This window comes from Mesoplodon bidens (genome assembly GCF_964165515.1).
Source record: "Mesoplodon bidens genome assembly, chromosome: 20".
Lineage (NCBI taxonomy): Eukaryota > Metazoa > Chordata > Mammalia > Artiodactyla > Ziphiidae > Mesoplodon > Mesoplodon bidens.
The window spans coordinates 11,493,480-11,516,021 of NC_138181.1; the positions used below are offsets into that span (position 1 = coordinate 11,493,480).

A 22,542-nucleotide genomic window follows, 5' to 3' on the forward strand; every position below is an offset into this window, starting at 1 on the left:
GATCAGCTCGGTGCTTTGTGTCCACCTAGAGGGGTGGGATAGGGACGGTGGGAGGGAGATGCAAGAGGGAGGAGATATGGGGGTATATGTATATGTATAGCTGATGCACTTTGTTGTACAGCAGAAACTAACACACCATTGTAAAGCAATTATACTCCAATAAAGATGTTAAGGGCCTCCCTGGTGGCGCAGTGGTTGAGAGTCCGCCTGCCGATGCAGGGGATACGGGTTCGTGCCCCGGTCTGGGAGGATCCCATATGCCGCGGAGCGGCTGGGCCCGTGAGCCATGGCCGCTGGGCCTGCGCATCCGGAGCCTGTGCTCCGCAACGGGAGAGGCCACAACAGTGAGAGGCCCGCGTACCGCAAAAAGAAAAAAAAAAAAAAAAAAAAAAAGAAAGAAAGAAACCAGAAAAAAAAACCTTTGGCTTTCCCCCCCGAGAAGGCACTGTACGGGGTGCGTTCACAGACCAAGGCTGGGAAGGCTGGGCAGACCCGGGAGAAAGGGAAGACTCTGAACGCAAACCAGACGAGGCCAAGGGACAGTGGGGCTTGTTTCCAGCCATCCTCGACCCCACTTCTCAGGGGGTTCACAAGTGCCGTACTGCCACAGAGCTTCAGATGCGGTGGCCTCAGTTTCTGCACTGCCGGTATCTTCTTGACCACCGCATGAGCACTGGCTCCGCTACCCTCACCCCGTCCTCGGTCCAGCCCTTCTGTCATGTCACTGACACACCACGGACACCCCCGAACCCCTCCACCCTCTGGCAGCCCCAGGCCCCAGCACCTGGTTGATGGGCGTGTGTACCACCACGCCTCCGATGATCTCTGTCTTGTAGGCCACCTGTGGCTTCTTCTCTAGGGCCAGAGGAGTTGCTAGGCTCTTGAGAACTTCGGTCGTCAGGGGCAGGTTCCCAACTTTGGGTACCTGGGGAGAATGAGAGAACAGTTAACAGGGAACAGAAGGCCTAGGAAAAGTGGGGAGGCAACAGCAGGCAGGGGGAGGGGAGGAGAGCTAACGTACGAAATTATAGCACGACGCCCCTCCCCCCGCTACCCTTCCATCCATCCATACCTGTAGATGAGGAATTCAGCAAGCCACGCCCACCACACACACACCCACTCGACAAATGTACTGAGCACCTACTATGAGTCAGCCCTTGCCTGGCTAGAGACTGAAGGGAAAACAGCAAACACAGACACATGTCCTGCCCGCACACCACATACGTGCTGATCAGGGGGACTGACCAAAAATACAGAGCAAGACTAACAATCAGAATGGTTACAAATCGTGGCGAGTGCCATGAAGACAATAAACAGGAGCTGAGACTGGCAGCAGCAGGGGAACGACGTGAAATGGAATGCTTGGCGTGGCTGGTGTGGGTGGCGGAGGCCTCCAAAGGGAGAGATGCTGAAACAGTAACCTGGTGGACGAAAAGGAGCCGGGAATGTGAAGATGGGAGAAAAGCACGCTCGGCAGTGGGTAAGATGCCTGTGGTATATGGTACAGGACTTGGGGAGCATGAGCTCTGGAGCCCCAGGGCCTGGGGTGTAACTCCTGACCTGTCACTAACTGAGTGACATAGTCATACAGTTGTCACGGTCATCAAATGATAGAGGCTATACATTTCAACACTTTAGAAATATGAATAAAACTACAAAAGTATTTTAACTGTCAACAGATTCTAAGTAACTTTTTATAAATGGTGCTGACATGTACAAATGCAGCCCTTTCTGTGGAATGAGTTATCTTGGCTCCTCTCCATGACGGAGTTCGAGCACCGCTGCTGATGGAAGAATCACGGAATTTTTAGGGCAAGTTTGAGACCACAGGTTGCAAACTGGTGGCCCAAAGGTAGACTTGCCCCAACTGTGTTTCATTTGTCCTATCCAGTGTGTTTTTCAATCTGCTGTTAAAATCTGGGATATTTCACGTAAAAATCTTGATTTCCAGCAAAGCAGCTGTCCACTCTCCGGATGGGGAACAGATTCTTCAGTTTGCCACAGTCCTGAACGTCCTCCCAACCCAAGGTCATTTATCCTCATTCATGTGGCCGCTTTTCTTCCTCCTTGTCCATTTCTCATTTATACTGGAAAATTTTTCATCACAAGAGAGGCCCATAGTAGTCCAGTTTTCTGCCCAAAGCCGATTAATACCTAGACAGAGACCAGACCCTGACGCTGCTGATGCAGTACCCACAGCATCACAAAGCCTGTCCTTCCACAGATGTAGAGAACAAACATATGGACACCAAGGGGGGAAAGCAGGGGCGGAAGGGTGGGGAGCGGAGATGGTGGGATGAATTGGGAGACTGGGATTGACATGTATACACCAATATGTATACGACAGATAACTAATAAGAACCTGCTGTATAAAAAATTAAATTAAGTTAAATTAAAAGAAAAAAAAAGCCTGTTCTTCACAAGGACTCAACGCCCCATGTGGATCTGCCAGGAAAGTAACTGCAGACACCACGAGAAAAACTAACATCCTCTTCCACTTCTTCTACAACCCTGGGAGCTAGAAAGACCTAAGAATCCGGACTGTTCAGGAGCTCACGGCCCAAGGATATATTGTATAATGCAGGGAATATAGCCAATATTTTGTGATAATTGCAAATGGAAAGAAACCTTTAAAAACTATATAAAAATTAAAACTTAAGGGACTTCCCTGGTGGTCCAGTGGTTAAGAATCCGCCTTCCAATGCAGGGGACGCAGGTTCAACCCCTGGTCAGGGAACTAAGATCCCCCATGCCGTGGGGCAACTAAGCCCGCGAGCCGCAACTACAGCACCCATGCGCTCTGGAGCCTGTGCGTCACAACTGGAGACAAGCCCGCGCGCCGCACCGAGGAGGCCACGCACCACAGCAGAGGATCCCACGTGCTACAACTAAGACCTGATGCAGCCAAAAATAAAATAAATAAATAAATACATACATTTTGTTTTTTAATTAAAAAAAATAAACTATTGCAAGCCACAGGGGGGAAAAAAAGAGCTCACAGCTCAGGGCCATAGGAGAACTCTGCCTGCCAAGGACAGGGACCAAGGGCCACACCCCCTGGCATCTATCGAAAGGACTAAGACCATCATGATTACACTGGGGCCCCAGAAAGGAGACAGGGCCCCTCTTCCTGGCCTGTGCACTCAGCTTAGACCATGGTGGCCTCTGCCCACCAACTCTCCAGATTGGGCCAGAAATCCACCCTGTCCTTTCCTTCTGGCTGAGGAACAACCACAGCTCCCATTGCTTTGGGCCTCTCTTCAGTGCCAGGCAAAGTACCCATCTCTTTACTGCATTATCTCTCATCTCAGACGATCTTATCAGGTAGGCCTTATTTTCTCCGTTTCATAGATGAAGTAAACTAAAGCTCATTGAAATGAAGTAATTGCCCCACTGCTAAACACCACTACCTACCTACCTGAACCACCCTTTCCGATTTCTCTGTGTTTTGCTCCGATATGATAGAATTCTTTAGGGATGTGGATTAGTGCTGGGGTGTCCAGAGATATAATCACCGTGGAACAACACAACTGCCTCCAAATGACCCAAATGAATTCCTGAAACCCAGCAAAGAAGGAGGGAAGTGACCTTTCAGCGTTCACGGTGGCCAGAAGAGGACTCCTGGTGACTTGGCTGTTGTGTTGCCTCTCAACCTGTCAGCCCACCTGGAGAACCGCTGGTTGTCACCACTCATGTCCCTGCATCGTGGGCTGCCTCTGGCCAACCACCTGGAGCCTCTGCAAAGCTGTTTCCACTTCCTGAGACTCTGAATCAGCCTGTGGAGGGCAAACTCACCAATAACTACACTCCAGATCTTGAAAACAAGTTCATCCTCTTGGTTTGTGTATCTCCCAGAATCCCAATGAAAGGTAGGACCCCTTTCACCCACCGTGGAGGGTCCTCTAATGGGGGAGGTCCACGGGGTTCACATTTGCAACGTGAAACGAAATTTGCAAGGACTCATCTTTCTTCCCACCAGGCATGGCTAGATTGCTACAAGGAATAATCCAACTTGGGAGGGAAGGAGGGAGAGCTATGCTTTACTTTTACTGCTCAATGTTCAACCCTTTGAAAAACTTTAGTGAGTTGAATAATGTCTCCCAAAATTGTCCACCCATAACCTCAGAACGTGACTTTATTTGGAAATAGGGTCTTCGCAGATATAATTAAGATGAAGTCATGCTGGTTTAGGGTGGGCCCTAAGACCAATGACTGATGTCCTCCTAAAAGGAGAGGTCACACAGACACACAGGCCATACAGTGGTGGAGACAGAGATGGAGGCATCCAGCTACTAGCCGGGCAACGCCAAGTACAAGCCACGCAGTTTGTTACGACAGCCCAAGAAAACTAACACAGGAATACTGATACTCCAAGCGAACTCAATTCTTTTTTTTTTTTTTTTGCGGTACGCGGGCCTCTCACTGTTGTGGCCTCTCCCGTCGCGGAGCACAGGCTCCGGACGCGCAGGCTCAGCGGCGGCCACGGCTCACGGGCCCAGCCGCTCCGCGGCATGTGGGATCCTCCCGGACCGGGGCACGAACCCGCGTCCCCTGCATCGGCAGGTGGACTCTCAACCACTGCACCACCAGGGAAGCCCCAACGAACTCAATTCTTTAAATACCATTATGTCGACCATTATCTTCAATCATAAGAACTCAATGACCCAGCACTAAATGACCAGTGATCTGCGGGCAGAAAAACTGGCTCCTGACCCTGGGAGGATCACTGATCTCCAGGCACTTCCACTGCCTCGTTTATAAACAGAGATAATCATACCTGCCCTCCCTACCTAAGGTTTTCACAAGGCTAAAAGAAGCCATAGATATAAAAGTGGTGTGTAATCTAACCTCTTTTTATAACTGCTGCTCATTTTTCATATATTTATAAACTCTTTGAGATCTTGGAAGTCAGAAGGTCCTGGGTTTGAATCCCAGCTCTGCCATTTACTAAACTCTAGATTTGGGGCAAGACACTCATTTCCGTTTTCCTCATCTAAAAAATGGCAGTGAATGCACCTGTCTCACAGGAGTGACATGAGGGGTGAAGAATGTGGCCCGTGAGAAAGCTTGGTTCACTGGATACTCTGTTTGTGTCTTTCATCTCTGCATCTCCCCTGGGATGCTTCACTTTGCACACAAGGTGTCCTAAGATAAAAATGCATGGAACCAGGCAGTAGGGTACCCCTCCTCTTCCTTCTGTCGCACAGGACCTCTGGCAGGAGGAGTGAAGAGATGTATAAGTGGAGCAAAGGAAAGCCAGGAGGGCCCTGGAGGTTATGGAGCCCCTGCAGAGGCTGTGCCATCCCCGCAGGCCTCTGGACTCCCAGCCTCTCGGTACCATCTCACTCCCTCCCACTCCTTTCGCCAGTCACTTCTGTCCAGTGGGGCCAGGAAAGAGGACGGGGAACTAGCTGCTTAGAACAACTTTACACTGAAGGCACAACAGCAAGGCAAAGAGGCCACCACTGCCTTGCAGGCTGTGTAGCCCAGTTCACCATGCAGGACCAAGGGAGGAAACACTTAACGAGAAGAAGGTATCAGACATGGAAAGAAACTCCCCAAATTGTGGAAGACACAGAAGGGTGAAGACCTCAACTTGAATGAAGAAAACCTTTACTAAAGTCAGCATTCTAGAGCCACACACACAAACATGTGGGTAGCAGAAGGGAGTTATCAGCTTCCTCCCCCATGCAACCCGCCATTCCTCTCTCTTTTCACAGGTTTACCAACGTTTATCAGAATAATAAGCCACAAGCAAATCCGCTTTGCACTCTGCTTGGGTGCGGTTTCACCAGTGCTGGGTAGAGTGTACAGGCTTCTTCTATTACTTTATTCACGGGAACCCTGAGATACCGGGGAGAATGATCTGCCTCAGCACAGACTGGCTGTTACCGGAAGTCACTAGAATGTAAGCATTTCTGACTGTACGATACAGAAAATCAAGCTTTTCAGCAAAGCGTGGATTGCATGCCCGAAGCCTGCCTATATTATCGGTTAAAGGTCCAGTTTTTTCCAACCATAATTTCCCCCTCTTCCTCCCTACCCATCTCCCTTTCTTTTTCTGTATTTCTAAGAAAGGAGTTCTTCGTTAGCCAAGTCAAGGAAAACAAGAGTCCTCACAGAACAGCCAGTAAACTGGTGCTTATAAATGGAAGGCTTTACCAGGACAGGTCAGTGGATGGCCTGGTCCTCAGGTGGCTTCTTAAAGTCCAAAGAGTCTCCCCCAAGCCAGGAAAAAGTTCTGACTTCCCTCCTCATGTGAGTTTCCTTTACTCTGTTTCTCGGAGTCAGCAATCCATTTTCCAATCCTGCCACATTCTGAATCAGCATCCCAGAATGACCCAAACCACGACCGACCAGGAGCCCTCCCAGGAAGCACAAAGGGGACACTCCATAAACTTCCCCTTGAACTTGATTCAAACTCAGACTCTCAGTTCAACTTGTGGTTAGTCAGCCAAGGTGTGAGAAGAGGTAGGGGAACGAGTCTGGAACAGGGTCCTGGGAAAGTCCCTGCCGCCATCTGGGTCGTTCCCGTGCGGGGAAGAGGCCCTGACTCCCTCCAGAAAGGAGAAGGATCATACGTACAGTGATTTTGCTGGCTTGGTTCAGGGCTTCGACCCAGTCCTTCAGATCTTTCTGGTCATTGGCTTGAAGAAAATACCTCTGCGAGAGGGCGTTGATGACTGCAAAAGGCACAGGGATGAAGAGAGAAGAACCCAGGTCAGAACACACACAACACAGAGACTCCACAAAACTAAGGCGCTTCAACTAGCAGGGCGGAGGATCCCCGCCACGCAGACAAAGATGTTTCCCACGGTGCAAAGTCACCTGCGTGAATATCTGGGAAGCAGCGGGCTCTCATTTTTAAAAGGTGTGGATTTGGGCTTCCCTGGTGGCGCAGTGGTTGAGAGTCCGCCTGCCGATGCAGGGGACACGGGTTCGTGCCCCGGTCCGGGAAGATCCCACATGCCGCGGGGCGGCTGGGCCCGTGAGCCATGGCCGCTGAGCCTGCGCGTCGGGAGCCTGTGCTCCACAACGGGAGAGGCCACAGCAGTGAGAGGCCCGCAAAAAAAAAAAAAAAAAAAAAAAAGGTGTGGATTATTCCATTGGCCACAAGACAACAACAATAGCCTTAGTGTGCTGCTGTGCAGGGAGACAGCTCATCCACCATCCATAAGACACACGCCTGGACAGCTTTTCAGAGGCGCCAAGAGATTGACAGTCGTGATGATACGTATATAATTTTGGCCCCAGTGCTCCTAGTTTCCACTGGCACAGCTGACCCAGGTTAGGGGTCTTGCCTGTGGTTGAGAAATGTAACTAAGCTTGCCTGTGATCAAGTCTGTGACCTGGACCTCATTTTCAACCTGGTCTTTCCTCTGAGCACTCCATAAAGTCAACAATTTACTTCTAGGTTCTTTTTTTTTTTTTTAAGATCCGCTGACCACAAAATCTGAGAGTCATGTTGGAGCTTGGTCATGATATTTAAAGGGAGTGGGAGAAACAGCACAAAAGACGTTTGAAGCAACCTGAAGTTGGGAAAGGGGACAGATCAAAGGACCATTTTACTTTCCAGACATAAATAAGCCGGAACTGGAGGAGGTGAGCATTGTGGGGTAGACAGAGAATCCCTTAGTTCATTCATTTATTCATTCAGCAAATATTTAGTGAGTACCCGCTGTGTGCCAGGAACCACACTCTAAGTGCTGGGGATACGGCAAAGACAAAGCAGAGGAACATCCCTGCCTTCATGGAGCTCACACTCAGAACCAGGTAGACGACAGAAGCTATCTGTTAGCATCTGCTCGCAGCACTCAGTACAGCCCTGAGAAGGCAGTAGAAGGCAATTAAATACTGATGATTCAATGACCTGCCTCCACCGAGCGGCTCTGCTTCCGGTGTCACTCCCACCGGTCACTCATTTGGCAACAAGACTCTCAACAGAACATTCCTCCTTTTCTATCATCCCCCAACTCCTTCGAGTCTCCACGTGTCCTGAGCACACCGTTACTCTGCTCTGAGATGAAGGTTCCCGAAAACTTTGGGTAGATACCCGGCACCCTGCCCTGCGGAGCCAGGAAAACTGAGACATCACTGGCCCCTGTGCCTCCGTCTCATATTGTTAACAATCTCTGCAGGGACACCAAGGAAAGGAGAATCAATTGAGACCCACGGACATGGCTGGGACAGCAGTCACACACACAGCGTATAAGTCACATGTGGTCACAGGACCGTCTCCACTCGAAAGAGGAAGCTGCTGCAGGAGTGTGTTTAGAAAACCCGTCCTGGGTTCAGTACTTACCAAAGCAAAACGGAGTCTTGGGTTTCTGCTTTGGGGTGGCTATGCTCACCTAAATCAAATGAAAAATAAAAGGAACATGAATATGTTTCCAACAGTGTTGTAAAGTTGTGGGGGGTTTTTTTCTCAAATTTTTTAAATTGGGAAAACTTTATACAAAAAGAAGAGTATATAAAACATATTTGAACATTTTAAAAACTAATAATTAAGTGGAAACCCTGTCCTCATCATCCAGATCAAGAAATAAGCCACTATCGGTCCTATTTCTTAGAAGCCCTATTGTGTGCCCCTGCCTGATAGAATCCCGTCCTCACCCCTCGGAGATAATCACTATCTTGATATCTGTGTTGAATCTTCATCCTTGCAAAAACTCTTAAAATCCACTGAGTCCTGATAAAATTCTCTTTGGACCACAAACATGCACTGGCCCCGTTCACACGAGCAAGATCCCACTCCTCTCCCAACCACCAACCTCCTCCCTAAACAGCTCTTCGAATTAAAGGTGGAACTGTCACAAATACATAGATTCCAATCAGAGTTCGCAGAAAGGTGAGGCAGCCCGTCACTCACTGCACTGGGACAACTGATCAACCTCCCTTATCTCTACGCTTACTGTTTCACCATGAAAATAAGCACTTGCCACCTGCCCAGAGAGGGGCCGATGGAATCAGAGAGCATACCCGTATTGAAGTACAAGGGTTTTTCTATCTCCTGCTGTGTTATCTTGCTTTTTCAAGCCTGCCTCTTATATGTATATTCCTGAGTATGTGCATGTTGTGAGCCCACCTCATTCAGGTTCAAATACACTGAACAAATAAAGGAAAGCATATTCCATCATATGGAATTAGGTGACTGCCCTTGATGGAGGCTGAACCTCCCTGAAGCAGGCATCCACCACTGTACCTGGGAATTAAAATTAATACCGCCCAGAATACTCAAGACGGGAACCAAGGTGGCAGCCTATAAAAGATCAAAGGAAGGACAGGCGGTACAGCCTGGGCTTCGGTGCCAGAGCACCAGGCCCCCAATCCCAGGCGGCCCAGTTGTCAGACCCCCATTTCCTGTTCTATCAAATAGGGTTAGTAAATCACATTCTCATAGGGCTATGGTGAGGATTAAATGTGACAGTGCAGGTGAAGCCCTTAAGCCATCCTGTCACACAGGAGCTGCTCAACCAAGGAGGGGCTATTTACACCCACTCCACATACTGATACAAGCCATGCCGTGCTTGGCACAATGGGCAAAATGCCGAGGGCCTTGTGAGCTTCTCCGGGGCCTAAAAAAAATGCAACATTAATAAATATTTAATTAAATGTCTGTATAACATTATATCAACCTCATTGACAAGTATTTAAATAAATGCCTACAAGATGTCACACATTAAGTCAACTTCATTCGCGTTTCAATTAAACATTCACAAGAATCGCACTACATTCGAAAATAATTAGTAGCTTCGATTTTCTTGGTTCATAAGAATCCTTGGATGCGCAAGAGGATAGCCGAGAAATTAGAGCCAATCATCAAATAAGTTACAGCCAAATCATTCCAAAAGTAAAATGATTTAAATCCTTTCAAATATCTTACAACCAGACAATTAGAGTCAACGAGGGATGGGGGTGCATTTTGATATGTTTACCATGATGTGAGGTGGAGAACAGAGGGCCTAAGAAAGTGTTTAAATAGTCTCGAAAAACATGAAGATTTATGCAAAGGTAAGCCCCCCTATCCTGAGTACAGACACACACAATGCAAATTCCGTTACATCTTCAGCACTCCCAGGAACCGTGCGCTGGAGCCTCATGACGTTGAGTCCTGGCCCCCGTGCCATCTTGTTCTCCTGGGATTCAGGCCTCAGAATTCAATCTGAACCACACTGTGTGCCTTTATCCTGTTTGCCTCTGATGCTCTGATCTGTCAGTGACTCACGTGCTTCCTCCTTCAGCATCCGTGTTCCTGCAGCTCCTACGCGTCCTGCCCTTGGTTCCTGTATAACCTTGACCATCGCAGAACTGCCTCGGCCATCCCGGTCCTCAGTACCCACCTATCTCACGGCTGCCCTCCTACCTTTGGCTTTCAAATGGCAGTGAAAAGCTGGGTGCTTTGAGATTTCTCTCTGGCTTATTAGGAGACTTGCTCTTTCTCCCCGACACTGGCAATTTATCATCAACGAGAGAGCACCACTGTGGGCCCTTTCGCCCTGGCTGGGTGACAAACAGGCCCACTCTGACCACAACTTATTACCAGCCTATCCGGGGAGAATGTGCTTATTACCGGAACCCAAGCTTTCAAAGAGATCGCCTGGTTTTCCATTTGTTTTTGTGTGTTTATCCAGCGTTCAGTTGGGGGTACGCCGATTACACGCATGCACGTCTGTAATTTGCCTCGTGGGGACCACAGAAGGATTATTGGGCAAAGCAGCTCTTGCTGAATTAACAGGACTTCAGTTCCAGGCTGTTGAGCAAGGGTAAGACCCTCAACATCTCTGATCAGCTTCCCGACTGGCAAAGCCAGAGTGGAATGACTTGTCCCCTTCTTAAGAGTCCAGGAATGACAAAAGAAGAAAACGAAGTCATAGCTACTGGTTGCTGTGCCCTCCAAGAGAAGGGCCAGGGTTGGGGTGGGGGGTGGGGCCTCACTTACCATGAAGAGGTATAGCTCTGGCCTCCCCCTAGCAGAATCCCCGCCGCCTGGGAGGCATCACCCCACTCCTCCCACCCCTACCGTCTGCTGGTCACCAGGACAGGCCGTGCAGCCTCCTTCACAAGAAGTGAAGAAGGAACAGACGCTCTTGAAGAAGCAGTGTGGCTGACAGGCTGACGCTGGCCGCAGTTAAGTAGCTGCAGAACGGTGGTTGACCGATGGGTCCTCGGTGAGAAGGCAGCGAGAGGCGGTCGGGACGTGAGGGAGGGACGGGCACGGGTCACCCGCAGGGTGACGCAAGCGAGGCCGCCCCACAGCTCGACAGACTCTCAGGAACTTGCTCTTATCAGATCGCGCACAGACCACAGGAGCAGCAAAGTCGTGGCGCGCCGGGGCACTGCTAGCCCGCCCCACCCTGTCTGCCCTCGGCCGGAAGTGGAGCTGGGGCCCCTCTGGCAGAAGCAGCAGCGGCAGGCCGCGGTCTCGGAGCTCCAGTGCAGCGCGCGGCCTCCGTGTCCAGGGAGACCCTGCCCCACGAGGTGGTATCAAGAGCAGGGGAAGCGGCAGCCACCTACCCAGAGCAGCGGGAGGGGCTCTAAGCTGGGGTCTCTGGACCAGCTTCAGGGAGTCAAGGGGCCCTGAAGCCACAGGCAAAATCAGGGTGTGTGCACACATGCATGATTTACGTGGGAAATGAGACCACGCTTTTCATCAGACTTCAGAAAGGATCCCTGACACCCCACCCCTGCAAAAGCCAGGAACACTGTTCCAGGAGGGTCTTCATTACAGTTAAGGAAGGGCCCGGCCCTGACAAAACGGAACTCGAGCTGGAGGTGGGACGGTGGCCGTGGCCTTGTGGAAGAGAAGGGCCCCCAGGCAAAGTGGGGAGGTGGGTAGCACCAGAGGCCAGCATCCATTTTTTTCTGGTTTGCCCAAGAATTGGTCCTGCCTGTGTCAACAGCCTGCACGACATCAAGTCAAGAACCTTTCTCTCTGCTGGCCTCTCTGAAGGACCCCATCTTCCCAACACCAGCCTGCAAGAAGGAGCACCCCTGAACGAAGAGGCCACACAGACGCTCTGGCCAGGCTGCCACTGCCGGTTAAACGCTTTCCTCGGGGAGGGAACACCTAGGGGTTAACAAGAAGTAACCCGAAACGCTGAATTTGATACCAGCACCCGGCTAAATGTTTTTCTGGGAAAACCCCTGCTTTGGGACATTGGGTCAGGCAGCAGTTAAAGGCTCTCCTCTCTGTGAAACCTGACCCAGTGGCAGCTGTGGGTTTTGCAAAACCCACCCAGTCCTGCCTCTCCCATCCATGAAGGGTAAAAGGCAGGACCATCCCTGCTAAATGACGGCAGCCTCCCAAGCTGAGAATTCTAGAGACCCTCATCTGAGCTACGTTTATACGTCACGATTCTGCAGGAGACTGTATTCACTCTTCTCCCATCAGGAAGAACAACAACGACAAAACCCTCTCAAACAGGAGAGGGTTTGGAGTTTCATTAATATTGAGGTTCTCGGGGCTTCCCTGGTGGCGCAGTGGTTGAGAATCCGCCTGCCGATGCAAGGGACACGGGTTCGTGCCCCGGTCCAGGAAGATCCCACATGCCGCAAAGCGGCTGGGCCCGTGAGCCATGGCCGCTGAGCCTGCGCGTCGGAGCCTGTGCTCTGCAGGGGGGGAGGCCACAGCAGTGAGAGGCCCGCGTACCGCCAAAAAAAAATTGAGATTCTCTGCTCCCCGCTCTCTGAATCCTCTTTCTTTGAACCTCCTAACGAAGTGACCCAATGAGCTCCCAGCAAGACAGGACAGAAGAGGGAGGGCCCAGGCCTCCGGACCCGCTGGGCCGGGAGGCGGCCACATTCTAACCACAAGGCATGCAAATTGCCTGCTTCCACAGGCCCCTCCCCCTCCCCAGGTCCTTCCCTGCTCCCTCTGAGGCGCTCAGACACTGCCTGCAACTTCTGCCTTGGCACCCGGCTGTGTCTGCCAGACTCTGGCCTGCAGCCCCTGCAGCTGCTCCCACCTCCGGCCCAGCTGAGATGGAGGGCTGCCCAAGGACTCCCGAAGCCTGTTACAAAAAGGAGCCAGGGGCCACTCAGATCAGGGCCTCATCCTCCCTGAGGATGGGAGAACGTGGACAAGGAAGCCGAGGTCCCCAAGAGACTTGACGTGAGGGGTGTGTGGGGAGAGCGGGCCTTCCGGAACCTCGGTCCTGGCTGGGCGCCACCTGGCTCTCCTCACTGGACAGAGCTCCTCTTTCTAACGAGGCTCTAAATCTCCCGGCCTTTTTTTTTTTTTTTTTTAATCACTGCTGCACCACAGTTCAGCGCTGGTGCCTGCCCCAGGGAGGGGCCGCTAAACAAAGCTGAATTCAGCGGCTACGTCTGGGCATCAGCAACCAGTCCCAGGCCCCACCCAGGTCTCAGCACGGAAGAGGGGCTGCTCTCGCCCTGTCTGTGCAAACAGGACCAGGGGATGGACTGTCGGCCTACCCGCCGGACCCTCCAGCCCTTATCTGGCCGCTGAATGGCTTCCTGGCTCATCTGGGAACGTCCTCGGGGCGCTCGCGGCCTCCCTGCCACCGTGATCCAGTCCCGGTGATGCACGTCATTCCGGCGCAGGCCTCACTCCTCGTGAGCCACGCCAGCGGAACCACGCCATTTGGGAAGAATCCTTTTCGGTCACCAGGTTTGTTGTTGTTGTGTTTGTGTTCCTTTTTGTCCCGTTACGAAAACCAAGTCGCGTCCCACTCTTCCCTCCACCCCCCATCCCTCCTTTGCGGGAGCTCGTAGCAGCACTGACTGCTGGGTGCCAGGAGGGAGAGGCCACAGGCCGCCCCGCCCCGGTCAGCCGCAAGCTTCCACGGGCCACCGTGAGGAAGGGGAACACGTTGTGGCCAAGCAACACGCCCAGATGCCAATGCCCGAGGTGTGATGCTTCCTCCGGGTTACATCCTCAACCCAGTCACGGACCATGAATCCCCAGAGCTCCAGGCCAACGTTACCTTCGAGATGTAGGTCAGCTGCAAAGATCCGACGGCTCCTGCCCCAACTGCCAGGTTCTGAAAGACACACGTTTTGCGTTTTAAGAAGGATGCTCTCTGAGGCAGTGAAGCACGACTAAGAGACAGAAGACCAAGATTCTGGTTCCGTTGATGCCATTTTCTGGCTTTGCAACCTTGAGCAAGTCACCTACCTGTTTCTTTTTTGATTTTTTATTTGATATTGGAGTACAGTTGATTAATAATGCTGTGTTCGTTTCAGGTGTACAGCAAAGTGACTCAGTTACGCATATACATGTATCTCTTCTTTTTCAAACTCTTTTCCCAATTAGGTTGTTACAGAGTATCGAGCAGAGTTCCCTGTGCTACACAGTAGGTCCTTGTTGGTTATCCTTTTCAAATATAGCCGTGTGTACCTGTCAGTCCCAGACTCCCTAACTATCCCTTTCCCCTACCCTTCCCCCCTGGTAACCATAAGTTCATTCTCTAGTCACTTACCTATTCTCCAGCTCACTTTCCTCGTCTGTAAAATAGTGATAATTCTTGCTGTGGGTATGTGGACTTAACATTTCCCTTGGCCTCATTTATTATAGAGAGGTATTCTAGTACAGTGGTTAAAACTGGGGGCTCCACCATTTGACTGTGAATAAGTTCCTTCACTGCTAAGCCTCAGTTTTCCCTTCTGTAAAAAGAGGGATAGGGCTTCCCTGGTGGTGCAGTGGTTGAGAGTCTGCCTGCCAATGCAGGGTACACGGGTTCATGCCCCGGTCCGGGAGGATCCCACATGCCGCGGAGCGGCTGGGCCCGTGAGCCATGGCCGCTGAGCCTGCGCGTCCGGAGCCTGTGTTCCGCAACGGGGAGAAGCCACAGCAGTGAGAGGCCCGCGTACCGCAAAAAAAAAAAAAAAAAAAAGAGGGATAATGATAGTACCTACCTCACCAGACAGTTCTAAGGATGAGTTAATAGATTTACACCACCTGGAAGTGTCCCTGGTATATAGATGACTCTGAACAAGTGTTAGCTATTATATACATATATATGTACATATATAAAATTCTTCAAGTTCAAATTCTTTTCTTAACAAATAGGGTACAGGTTCACACAATATAGAAAAAAAAGAAAAGTCAAAAACATAGCTGTTCAGTCTATTTCAAAGGACACTTACAAGTACCAAATGGAATGATGTCCGTACACTATAAAACACCAAGTCAGTGCATTATTAAAACATCAAGAAACTCACAGGCACCTTGTCTGGCAATATTCTACCCTGGCAGAATCTCTTCAGCTTTCTAACTTCTCCACTGTCAGAAATGAAGTGTTGAAGACACACGGGCGGTAGCGTATCCAAAAAATGGCCAAGATGAGAAATCACAGCTGTGGAGTTTCTCACGTCTAACTTGGCAAATCCAATCCCACAGGGACCTGAGAACGTGTCCATCGCTCCTGGTGGCCTCTTAAACTACTGCCATAGGCCTCAAAGAATAACCTGGAAGCCCTCACTGTGAAGACCTGGGGTCTTCTCAAAGGAATAAGCAGAGGCAAGTCTAGGACAATGGGGATTTAGTAAACTTCCTAAAGGGTCAGTGGTGAAATGACCCATCATTCCAGGAGACTGCCCTTAAGAAATACCTTAGCTGGCAGCGAAGTGTCCTTCTAGGCCCAATTACCTCAATTAACATGCATCACTTGAAGCAAAGGCAATGTGTGAAGTTTCCTATTCACAAGAAAATGGATGGGGATAAAACCACAACAAAAGGATTCTCAGAGCTCAAGAAATTCAGAGAGAAATCTAGAAAGGACATCTCCCCCCTTTTGCAAATGAGGCCATAAGTCTAAAAGCTGCTTTTGAGTAGCTGATTTAGCATTTTGAATATGGACGATTAGATTTACACATTTGTTTTAACTACATAGTGATTGCATTTGTTTTTTGTTTGTTTTATTCTTTAGAAAAATCTCTATTGGGTAATGACAGATAGGCCTTGTATCCCTAAATCAGAGTCCATAAAGGAGCCACAGCACTCCAAAAGGCCAGTGAGCAGCTGACACTGCCCCAGAGGAGGCCGTGAACCACCCTAGGCCTCTGCTGGACACTGGGCACCTGGCCCTCCCCCAGCCCCCGTTCTGCACTCGAGGAAAGTGACTCATGAGTGAGGGGATTTGCTCAAGGTCACACAACTGGCTCGGGTCTCCTGACTTCCACGCTGATGCCCTAGATGCAGCACACTGTCATTTCAAACCCTTGAGTGGCTGGAATTCCAGCTGAGACATTATCACCCGAGGACCTCAGGCAAGTTTCTCTACCTATAAAATGAGGCTCATCCGCCCCCGTTCCCTAGGCTTGTTGTGAGAGTTACATAAGAATAAACAGCACAAGCCCAGCAAAGGGCAGCTCCCATCCCCGACCCAGAGCGCTAATTACAAGACGCAGATGCCAAGTCTCAGAGCCACTCTTGCTCAACTTGCTTTCCTCACCCCAAACCGCAGCCTGAAGGCCTCCAGAGCCTTAGCCTGAATTACAAGCGACGAAGTGGGATTTGGGGAGCCACTTAGACACTAACCTGTGCGTCCTGCCAGATGTGAGCTGATCCCATTCCAACGACTTCATCCCCCCTACCCTCCAGAGGGAGGGCAGCTCCACCCTCAGCCCCTGCCCCCCTGAGCTCTCCCGCTTCAGAGACAAGGCCACATCAGTCTCCCGGCCCAGCTACCCTGGGAAGGGGGTGTCCCCACGCCCCTCACCACGGCCCATCCTCGGCCTGCCTGCTCCTAGGCTCACAGGCACCTCCCTCCTCCATGAGGAGCCAGGAAAATCTGACGCATGTCTGAAAATGCAGCTTCCCCCCACCTTCCTCCCCACCCAGGGGGAAGTGAGTGACAGGAGAAAATAGCGCCAAGATCACAGAGGCTTGATCCAGACGGACGGCTCAGTGTCCACTCCGATTGCTGGACCTCGGAGATGAATGACAACAACTCGCTGCCAGGATGGCGGCCCCAGGCAAACACTTCCCGGGCCAGGAAGAATGTGCCAGCTGCCTGAGCAGAGGGCTTCGCAGCCAGATGTCAGGGCAAGAACACCAGAAGCCAGCGCCTGGGGAGGGCCAGGTGTCAGAGCCCAGGCGAGCACCACCTCCTCTGGGGAAAGGACGGGAGGCCCTGCCTTCACAAAGCCATGTTGTCCACCGCTGCAGCCCGCCCTGCCCTCCCACCCCCGCCTGAATGCGTGCACGCCATCCTCCAATTTTGGTGCACATCAGCCTCTCCCAGGGAGTTTTAAAAGGCCCAGGCTCAAGCCTCACCCGGAAAAACACTGAATCAGAATCAAGTGGAATATGGTCAGAAAGTGCACATTCATTTTTCAAGCATCCCCTAAATAGGCCCAAGTTTGAGAACACTGGTCTACATGACAAAGTCTAGCCCTGGATTTTTGGTTGTTGTTTCTGGCCACACGGTGAGGCTTGAGGGATTTTAGTTCCCCGACCAGGGATCGAAAGCGTGCCCCCCTGCCGTAGAAGTGCGGAGTCCTAACCACTGGACCGCCAGGGAAGTCCCCAGCCCTGAGTTTCGTATTGGAGTGTATTTTACTGTGAGTTTAAGTCTCTTCTTGCTAGATTTTAAGCACTTTGAGGACATGAGTAGCATCTGATTCCTCTACCCAGGAGACAACTCGATTTTTAAATGAAAACACAATTTGCATGGTGGTTAAGTTCGCAAACCAGTCCTTAAGAGCCTGCTACCCTCATAGGATACTGGACAACCAGGACAGCTTCTCTCTACCACTGGCAAACATTGTGCCTTCAGGAAGACCTGTTCAAGTTTGAACTTGGGTGTCACTTGAGTCTGCAGTTCCCCTGTCCTGGGGCAGAGTTCCTGTGGGACAGGAACTGGGTGCAGGGGGGAGCGAAAAGAAAGAGTCCCCAGTAGAAGGGAGTCAAGGACCTGGGGGAGGGAGTTGAGGAAGGGGTTAGGGAGGGGCCAGCAGACGGGGAGTGGAGACAGAGGTTGGTGGGAAGGCTGCCTGTACGGATCACCTAGGGACATTTTCATACAAAGAATGCCCATGCTTCATTCCAGGGTTTTAACACAAAGGGTAGGGCCCAGGCACCTGTATGTTTTTAAAGTTCGAAGGTGAGTCCACCCCACGGCCAGGTCTCAGGCCCCCAGTTGCAGACTCTGGCTGGGCCTGCTGACTCTGCACTGGAGACCCAGCAGCGGGTGAGAAAGGCCAGTCACCCTATCATTGCACCATCACCAAGAGGGAAGAGGAAGACGCCAGGGCAGTGGGCACAGAGGGGGAAAGGAGATCCCAGCCCCACGCTGGGTGTCTGTGAGTCAGGAGCAGCCTGTCCATTTCTGGGGCTTCTAAATTTTCTGGAACAACGTAGGGCATAGGGCACGTTCCTATTTAATGGCGGATGGTTTTAGGAAGGCGCGGCCAACCCTTGCTTTCTGCTCAAGGGTTCTCCTGCCACCAAGGGCCCTCAAGGGAGTTCCCACTCTCTTAACTGGGAAGCAGGGGGTTGATTCTTTCCCATCACCAAGGAAGGAGCTGAGGTGCCCAGAGAGATGTGACACACCTCCCAGGGGGAGCCTTTTTTCTAGAAGCAACATTGTTCCTTGAAAGAGAAAAATGCCCCCATCTTCTAGTGACAGTAACAAGAATACAGAAATGACCAGAAGATCTATCTACAGATTCCTAAATTCATGGAATGTCAGCGCCAGAGGGTTCTGCGGCCACCCCATCATTCACCACGAGTCCTCTAAGCCTCACCTTGAGGAAATGACTTCCTCAAGGAGCTGAGTGAAGACAGACAGAGGTCCTAACTCCCAGAGTCAATCAGGTGCTTTGGCAAAGCACAGCCCGAGAAAGGAAGGCGGAAACTGACAAATGTTTAGAGTCTGTTTTGCACACTGTCCGTTCATCCCAACAACCCATTTCACGGATGAAGAAACTCGGGATGGAGCAGGAGAAGCAAGTGCTCCGGGTCACATGGGTACTGGGTAGTTACGCGAGGATTTGAACCCAGCCCTTGTTGATTCTCAAATACCATGCACGTTGCTTTACACCAGGCCGCCTCCTGTGAGACAGTCCTTCACATCTACCAGGACCTGCTCATTATCTAAGAGCTGATTATCACCGAAAGGTAAATACAAGAGCCGGACCAGCAGGGTTACACCAAGACGCCCTGAACAGTTGCCCAAACTAGGCAGGGCAAGAACTAGTCAGACTGGCTCTTGGGTGCCAAACTCCAAAAGACCAGGATTCAGAGAGCGAACAGGGGGAAGGAGAGATGCTGGGCCTTCTGACCTTCTCCTATGTGTCTCCTGGGTGCCTGGCAGACAGTCAGGACCTTAAACTCAATAAGCCCACTCTTCACCGCTTTCCTCAACTCAGCCTCCAACACATTTGCCTCAAACTCAATCATCATGTCCCCTCCAAGCTCTCAATGATTCCCTCCCCAACCTCCCCACGTCCATCGGCCGCTCCACATTCTCCCACAGTCAACCAGGTTACCACGCCTTTGACCGCTGAACTTCGCCCTTCCGTCAGTCACCAAGCCTGTCACCGTCTTCCTCCAATCAGCCTTTAGATCTATCTGTCCCTTCCTCTCTGTTCCCACTGCACCACCACCGTGCAGACACCCCAGGAAAATCCAGGACAAATTCCTCGCTGTCTTCTCCAATTCCAGGCCCTCCCACTTCCCCGCCCATCCTGATGTCACTGCCAGAACAAACGTTAACAAATAGCACCTCTGTAGAGCTTCAGAGTTTATCAAAGCACTCTCCCATTCATTACTTTATTTAATCTTCACAGCAACAATGTCAGCGGTAGAGACAACAGAGGCTCAACAAAAGGGGTGTTTCCCAAGCTGTGACAAAGCGAAAGAGAGGCATGGACATATATACAGTACCAAACATAAGGTAGATAGATAGTGGGAAGCAGCTGCATAGCACAGGGAGATCAGCTCGGTGCTTTGTGACCGCCTGGAGGGGTGGGATAGGGAGGGTGGGAGGGAGGGAGACGCAAGAGGGAAGGGATGTGGGAACAGATGTATACGTATGACTGATTCACTTTGTTATAAAGCAGAAACTAATTAAAAAAAAAAAGGGGGTGTTTCCCAATTAACGTGTTCATCAAGTTGTCCTGTGCTTGGCTGATATAACTAAACAAGATGGATTCTGAAGCAAAATCTGATATGCAGCCCTTCTCGCAAACACACAATTGCCTGCTTTGCCTTAGAGACATTTTTTAAAATAACAAAATGGCATTCTTTTGTATATAAATAGATATATAACTATATAAAAATAGATGTATATAATAGATACACTAAACAAATGCTGAAGGTTACAATCTAAAGCAAAACTTAACGACAATATAACCGAAGACAAATTTTAAGAAAACTTAGAACAGTCATCACCATGGTTCTGCATTAGTAAAACCTCTACTAAGTTTCATAGCTTCCACCTCTGTAGCTGCTTGGACTTTAATATCCAGTAGTGCTAGCTATTAACATGATTGTCCCAAAGTGCTTCTTAATTTTTACTGCTTTTTAATTTAAACAAAGTACATCTTGTTATAAAAACGAGAATCGCCCTAAAGAGTAAGATTACTATAGAAAGCTCATAAAACAAAATCACACTTACAGTATTTTATATTAACTCTCAAAAAGTCCATACATTTTAATTCTAAAACCATTAATTTAATAATAATTTACCCTAAGCAGAATTTGCATTTTGATGACAAAAAAAAAAAAAAAAGATCTGTTGCTCGAAATCTTCTTTTTGGAGTTTTTTTCCCCAAAGGAATTCTGCATTCTACTCTAACCCAGTATGGACAAAAACAGGCCAGAAATTCCACTTAACCCTTGAAATCATGTGTCTCCATGGATAGTTAATATACCAATTACATAAAATCCATGAATTAACAACACTTTGCCCCCAAAACTGATAAAGATCTGAAAGTTATCATGATGGTTACATGTGCTGAGAATATGTATCTCTGGACAGACACACAAGAACCTGGAAACCCTGGCTGCCTCTAGTTAGGGGACCTCTGACTGGGGGCCAGGAGTGGAAGGGAGAAACATGTCACTAAATCAGCTTTCCCACATTTAGAATTTCATACCATGTGTATGTATCGGCCTTTTTTTTTTTTTTTTTTTTTTTTTTGGCGGTACGCGGGCCGCTCACTGTTGTGGCCTCTCCCGTCGCGGAGCACAGGCTCCGGACGCGCAGGCTCAGCGGCCATGGCTCACGAGCCCAGCCGCCCCGCGGCATGTGGGATCCTCCCGGACCGGGGCATGAACCCGTGTCCTCTGCATCGGCAGGTGGACTCTCAACCACTGCGCCACCAGGGAAGCCCAGCAGATTGATTTTTAAATGCATGAACCAAATCAGGGGCCATAATCAATAGTATTAAAACTTTCCACTTATAGGGTCCTTTTTAGCTAATGGGTTTCATCCTCTATCTGTCTGGTGCCACCACTGCCTGGATTAAAAAAGCCTTGATTTCATACTTTATCACATGGATTCTAAATTCCATCAGGCACTCAAGGCTGTACCTGGTCCAGCACGCTGACCCCCCCACACGCACGCACCACCATCTCGCCAGTGGACACGCCGCTGGCCCCCTAAATCTGCCGTTTTGCTGCAGCTCTGCTTCCAAGGGCTGTCCTCAGGTTAGTGGATGCATTCCGTCCCCCCGCGTAGAGCCAAGACCATGACCGTCCACAGTGCGGTGTGCGAAGCCAGCTCCCTTGGGACCACTCTTGGGCCTGACTCACGGCAGGTCCCCCGGGGCATCTGGCTAAGCCTTTGCCGACTTCGGCCTGAGCTCAGACCCTCGTCGGGCTCCCTCCCCTTCCCTGTCCTGCTTCCCAGTTCTCTCCTTAAAAAAGAACTTTCCACAAATCCTTGTCTCTGTGAGTCCTGGTCTCAGGGTCTCCTTCCGGGGAACTGAAGCCTGAACACCCTCCAAGCAGGCGAGCTCGCCTTCCCTCCTGGGCGCTGCCCCTGTCCCATAGTGATGCTGCTTCCCTCACAGGTGCCCTCCTGTCCCCTTGGGCTGTGCTTAGGACAAGGCGCCTAACAGTCAAGTGAGATACTGTAAGTGAGAACACTTCAAACCTGTAAAATGCGCTACAAACGTGAATCGCTCGTAGCAATCATGACCCTAACCTCGCTCATCCTTGCAGACCTGGATCTAAGCCACCCCTCCTTGACGGGGTGCCCTGCAGCTCTCCCTGCCGCAATGTTATCTAATCCTCCATATCCTCACTTACAGTGCAAGCTCCATGAAGGCCCAGACTTTGTCTTATGCACGGCTGTAGCCTCAGCATCTAGGCTGATGCCTGGCACATGGGGCATATTTACCAAATATGTGTTAAATAACGATGCTGAATTCAAAGGTCTTGCTCTAGTCTCAGCCCCTTGGGAAACAGAAGGGTGAAAAGCCGGGTTAAGGATCACCCAAAGTGCCTATGATGACACGCCTAACGTACAAAACAACTCAGTGGCAGAGCCAGGACCTCATCCTTGATCTCTTGTCTCCCAGGCCTGGGACCGTTCCCTCTGAGACTCCACCTCCAGGCCGCACATCTTC

The 22,542-nt window shown here is 50.5% G+C and overlaps 1 protein-coding gene across 4 annotated transcripts in view; it reads right to left on the bottom strand.

Annotated features, from left to right (window-relative positions):
• Positions 1 to 22,542, bottom strand: part of PLEKHA2 (pleckstrin homology domain containing A2) — a 56,204-nt gene that overhangs the window by 17,151 nt on the left and 16,511 nt on the right. For 3 of the 4 annotated variants that reach the window (XM_081220894.1, XM_081220893.1, XM_081220895.1), the window contains exons 3-6: positions 13,947 to 14,003; positions 8,303 to 8,351; positions 6,586 to 6,683; positions 785 to 925 (exon numbers count right to left, since the gene is read on the bottom strand). In XM_081220894.1, coding sequence (XP_081077020.1) covers positions 785 to 925; positions 6,586 to 6,683; positions 8,303 to 8,351; positions 13,947 to 14,003 — 345 coding nt within the window. Of the gene's footprint in view, positions 1 to 784; positions 926 to 6,585; positions 6,684 to 8,302; positions 8,352 to 13,946; positions 14,004 to 16,501; positions 16,550 to 22,542 lie in introns of those variants that run through there. The other variant, XM_081220896.1, reaches the window with a different exon arrangement.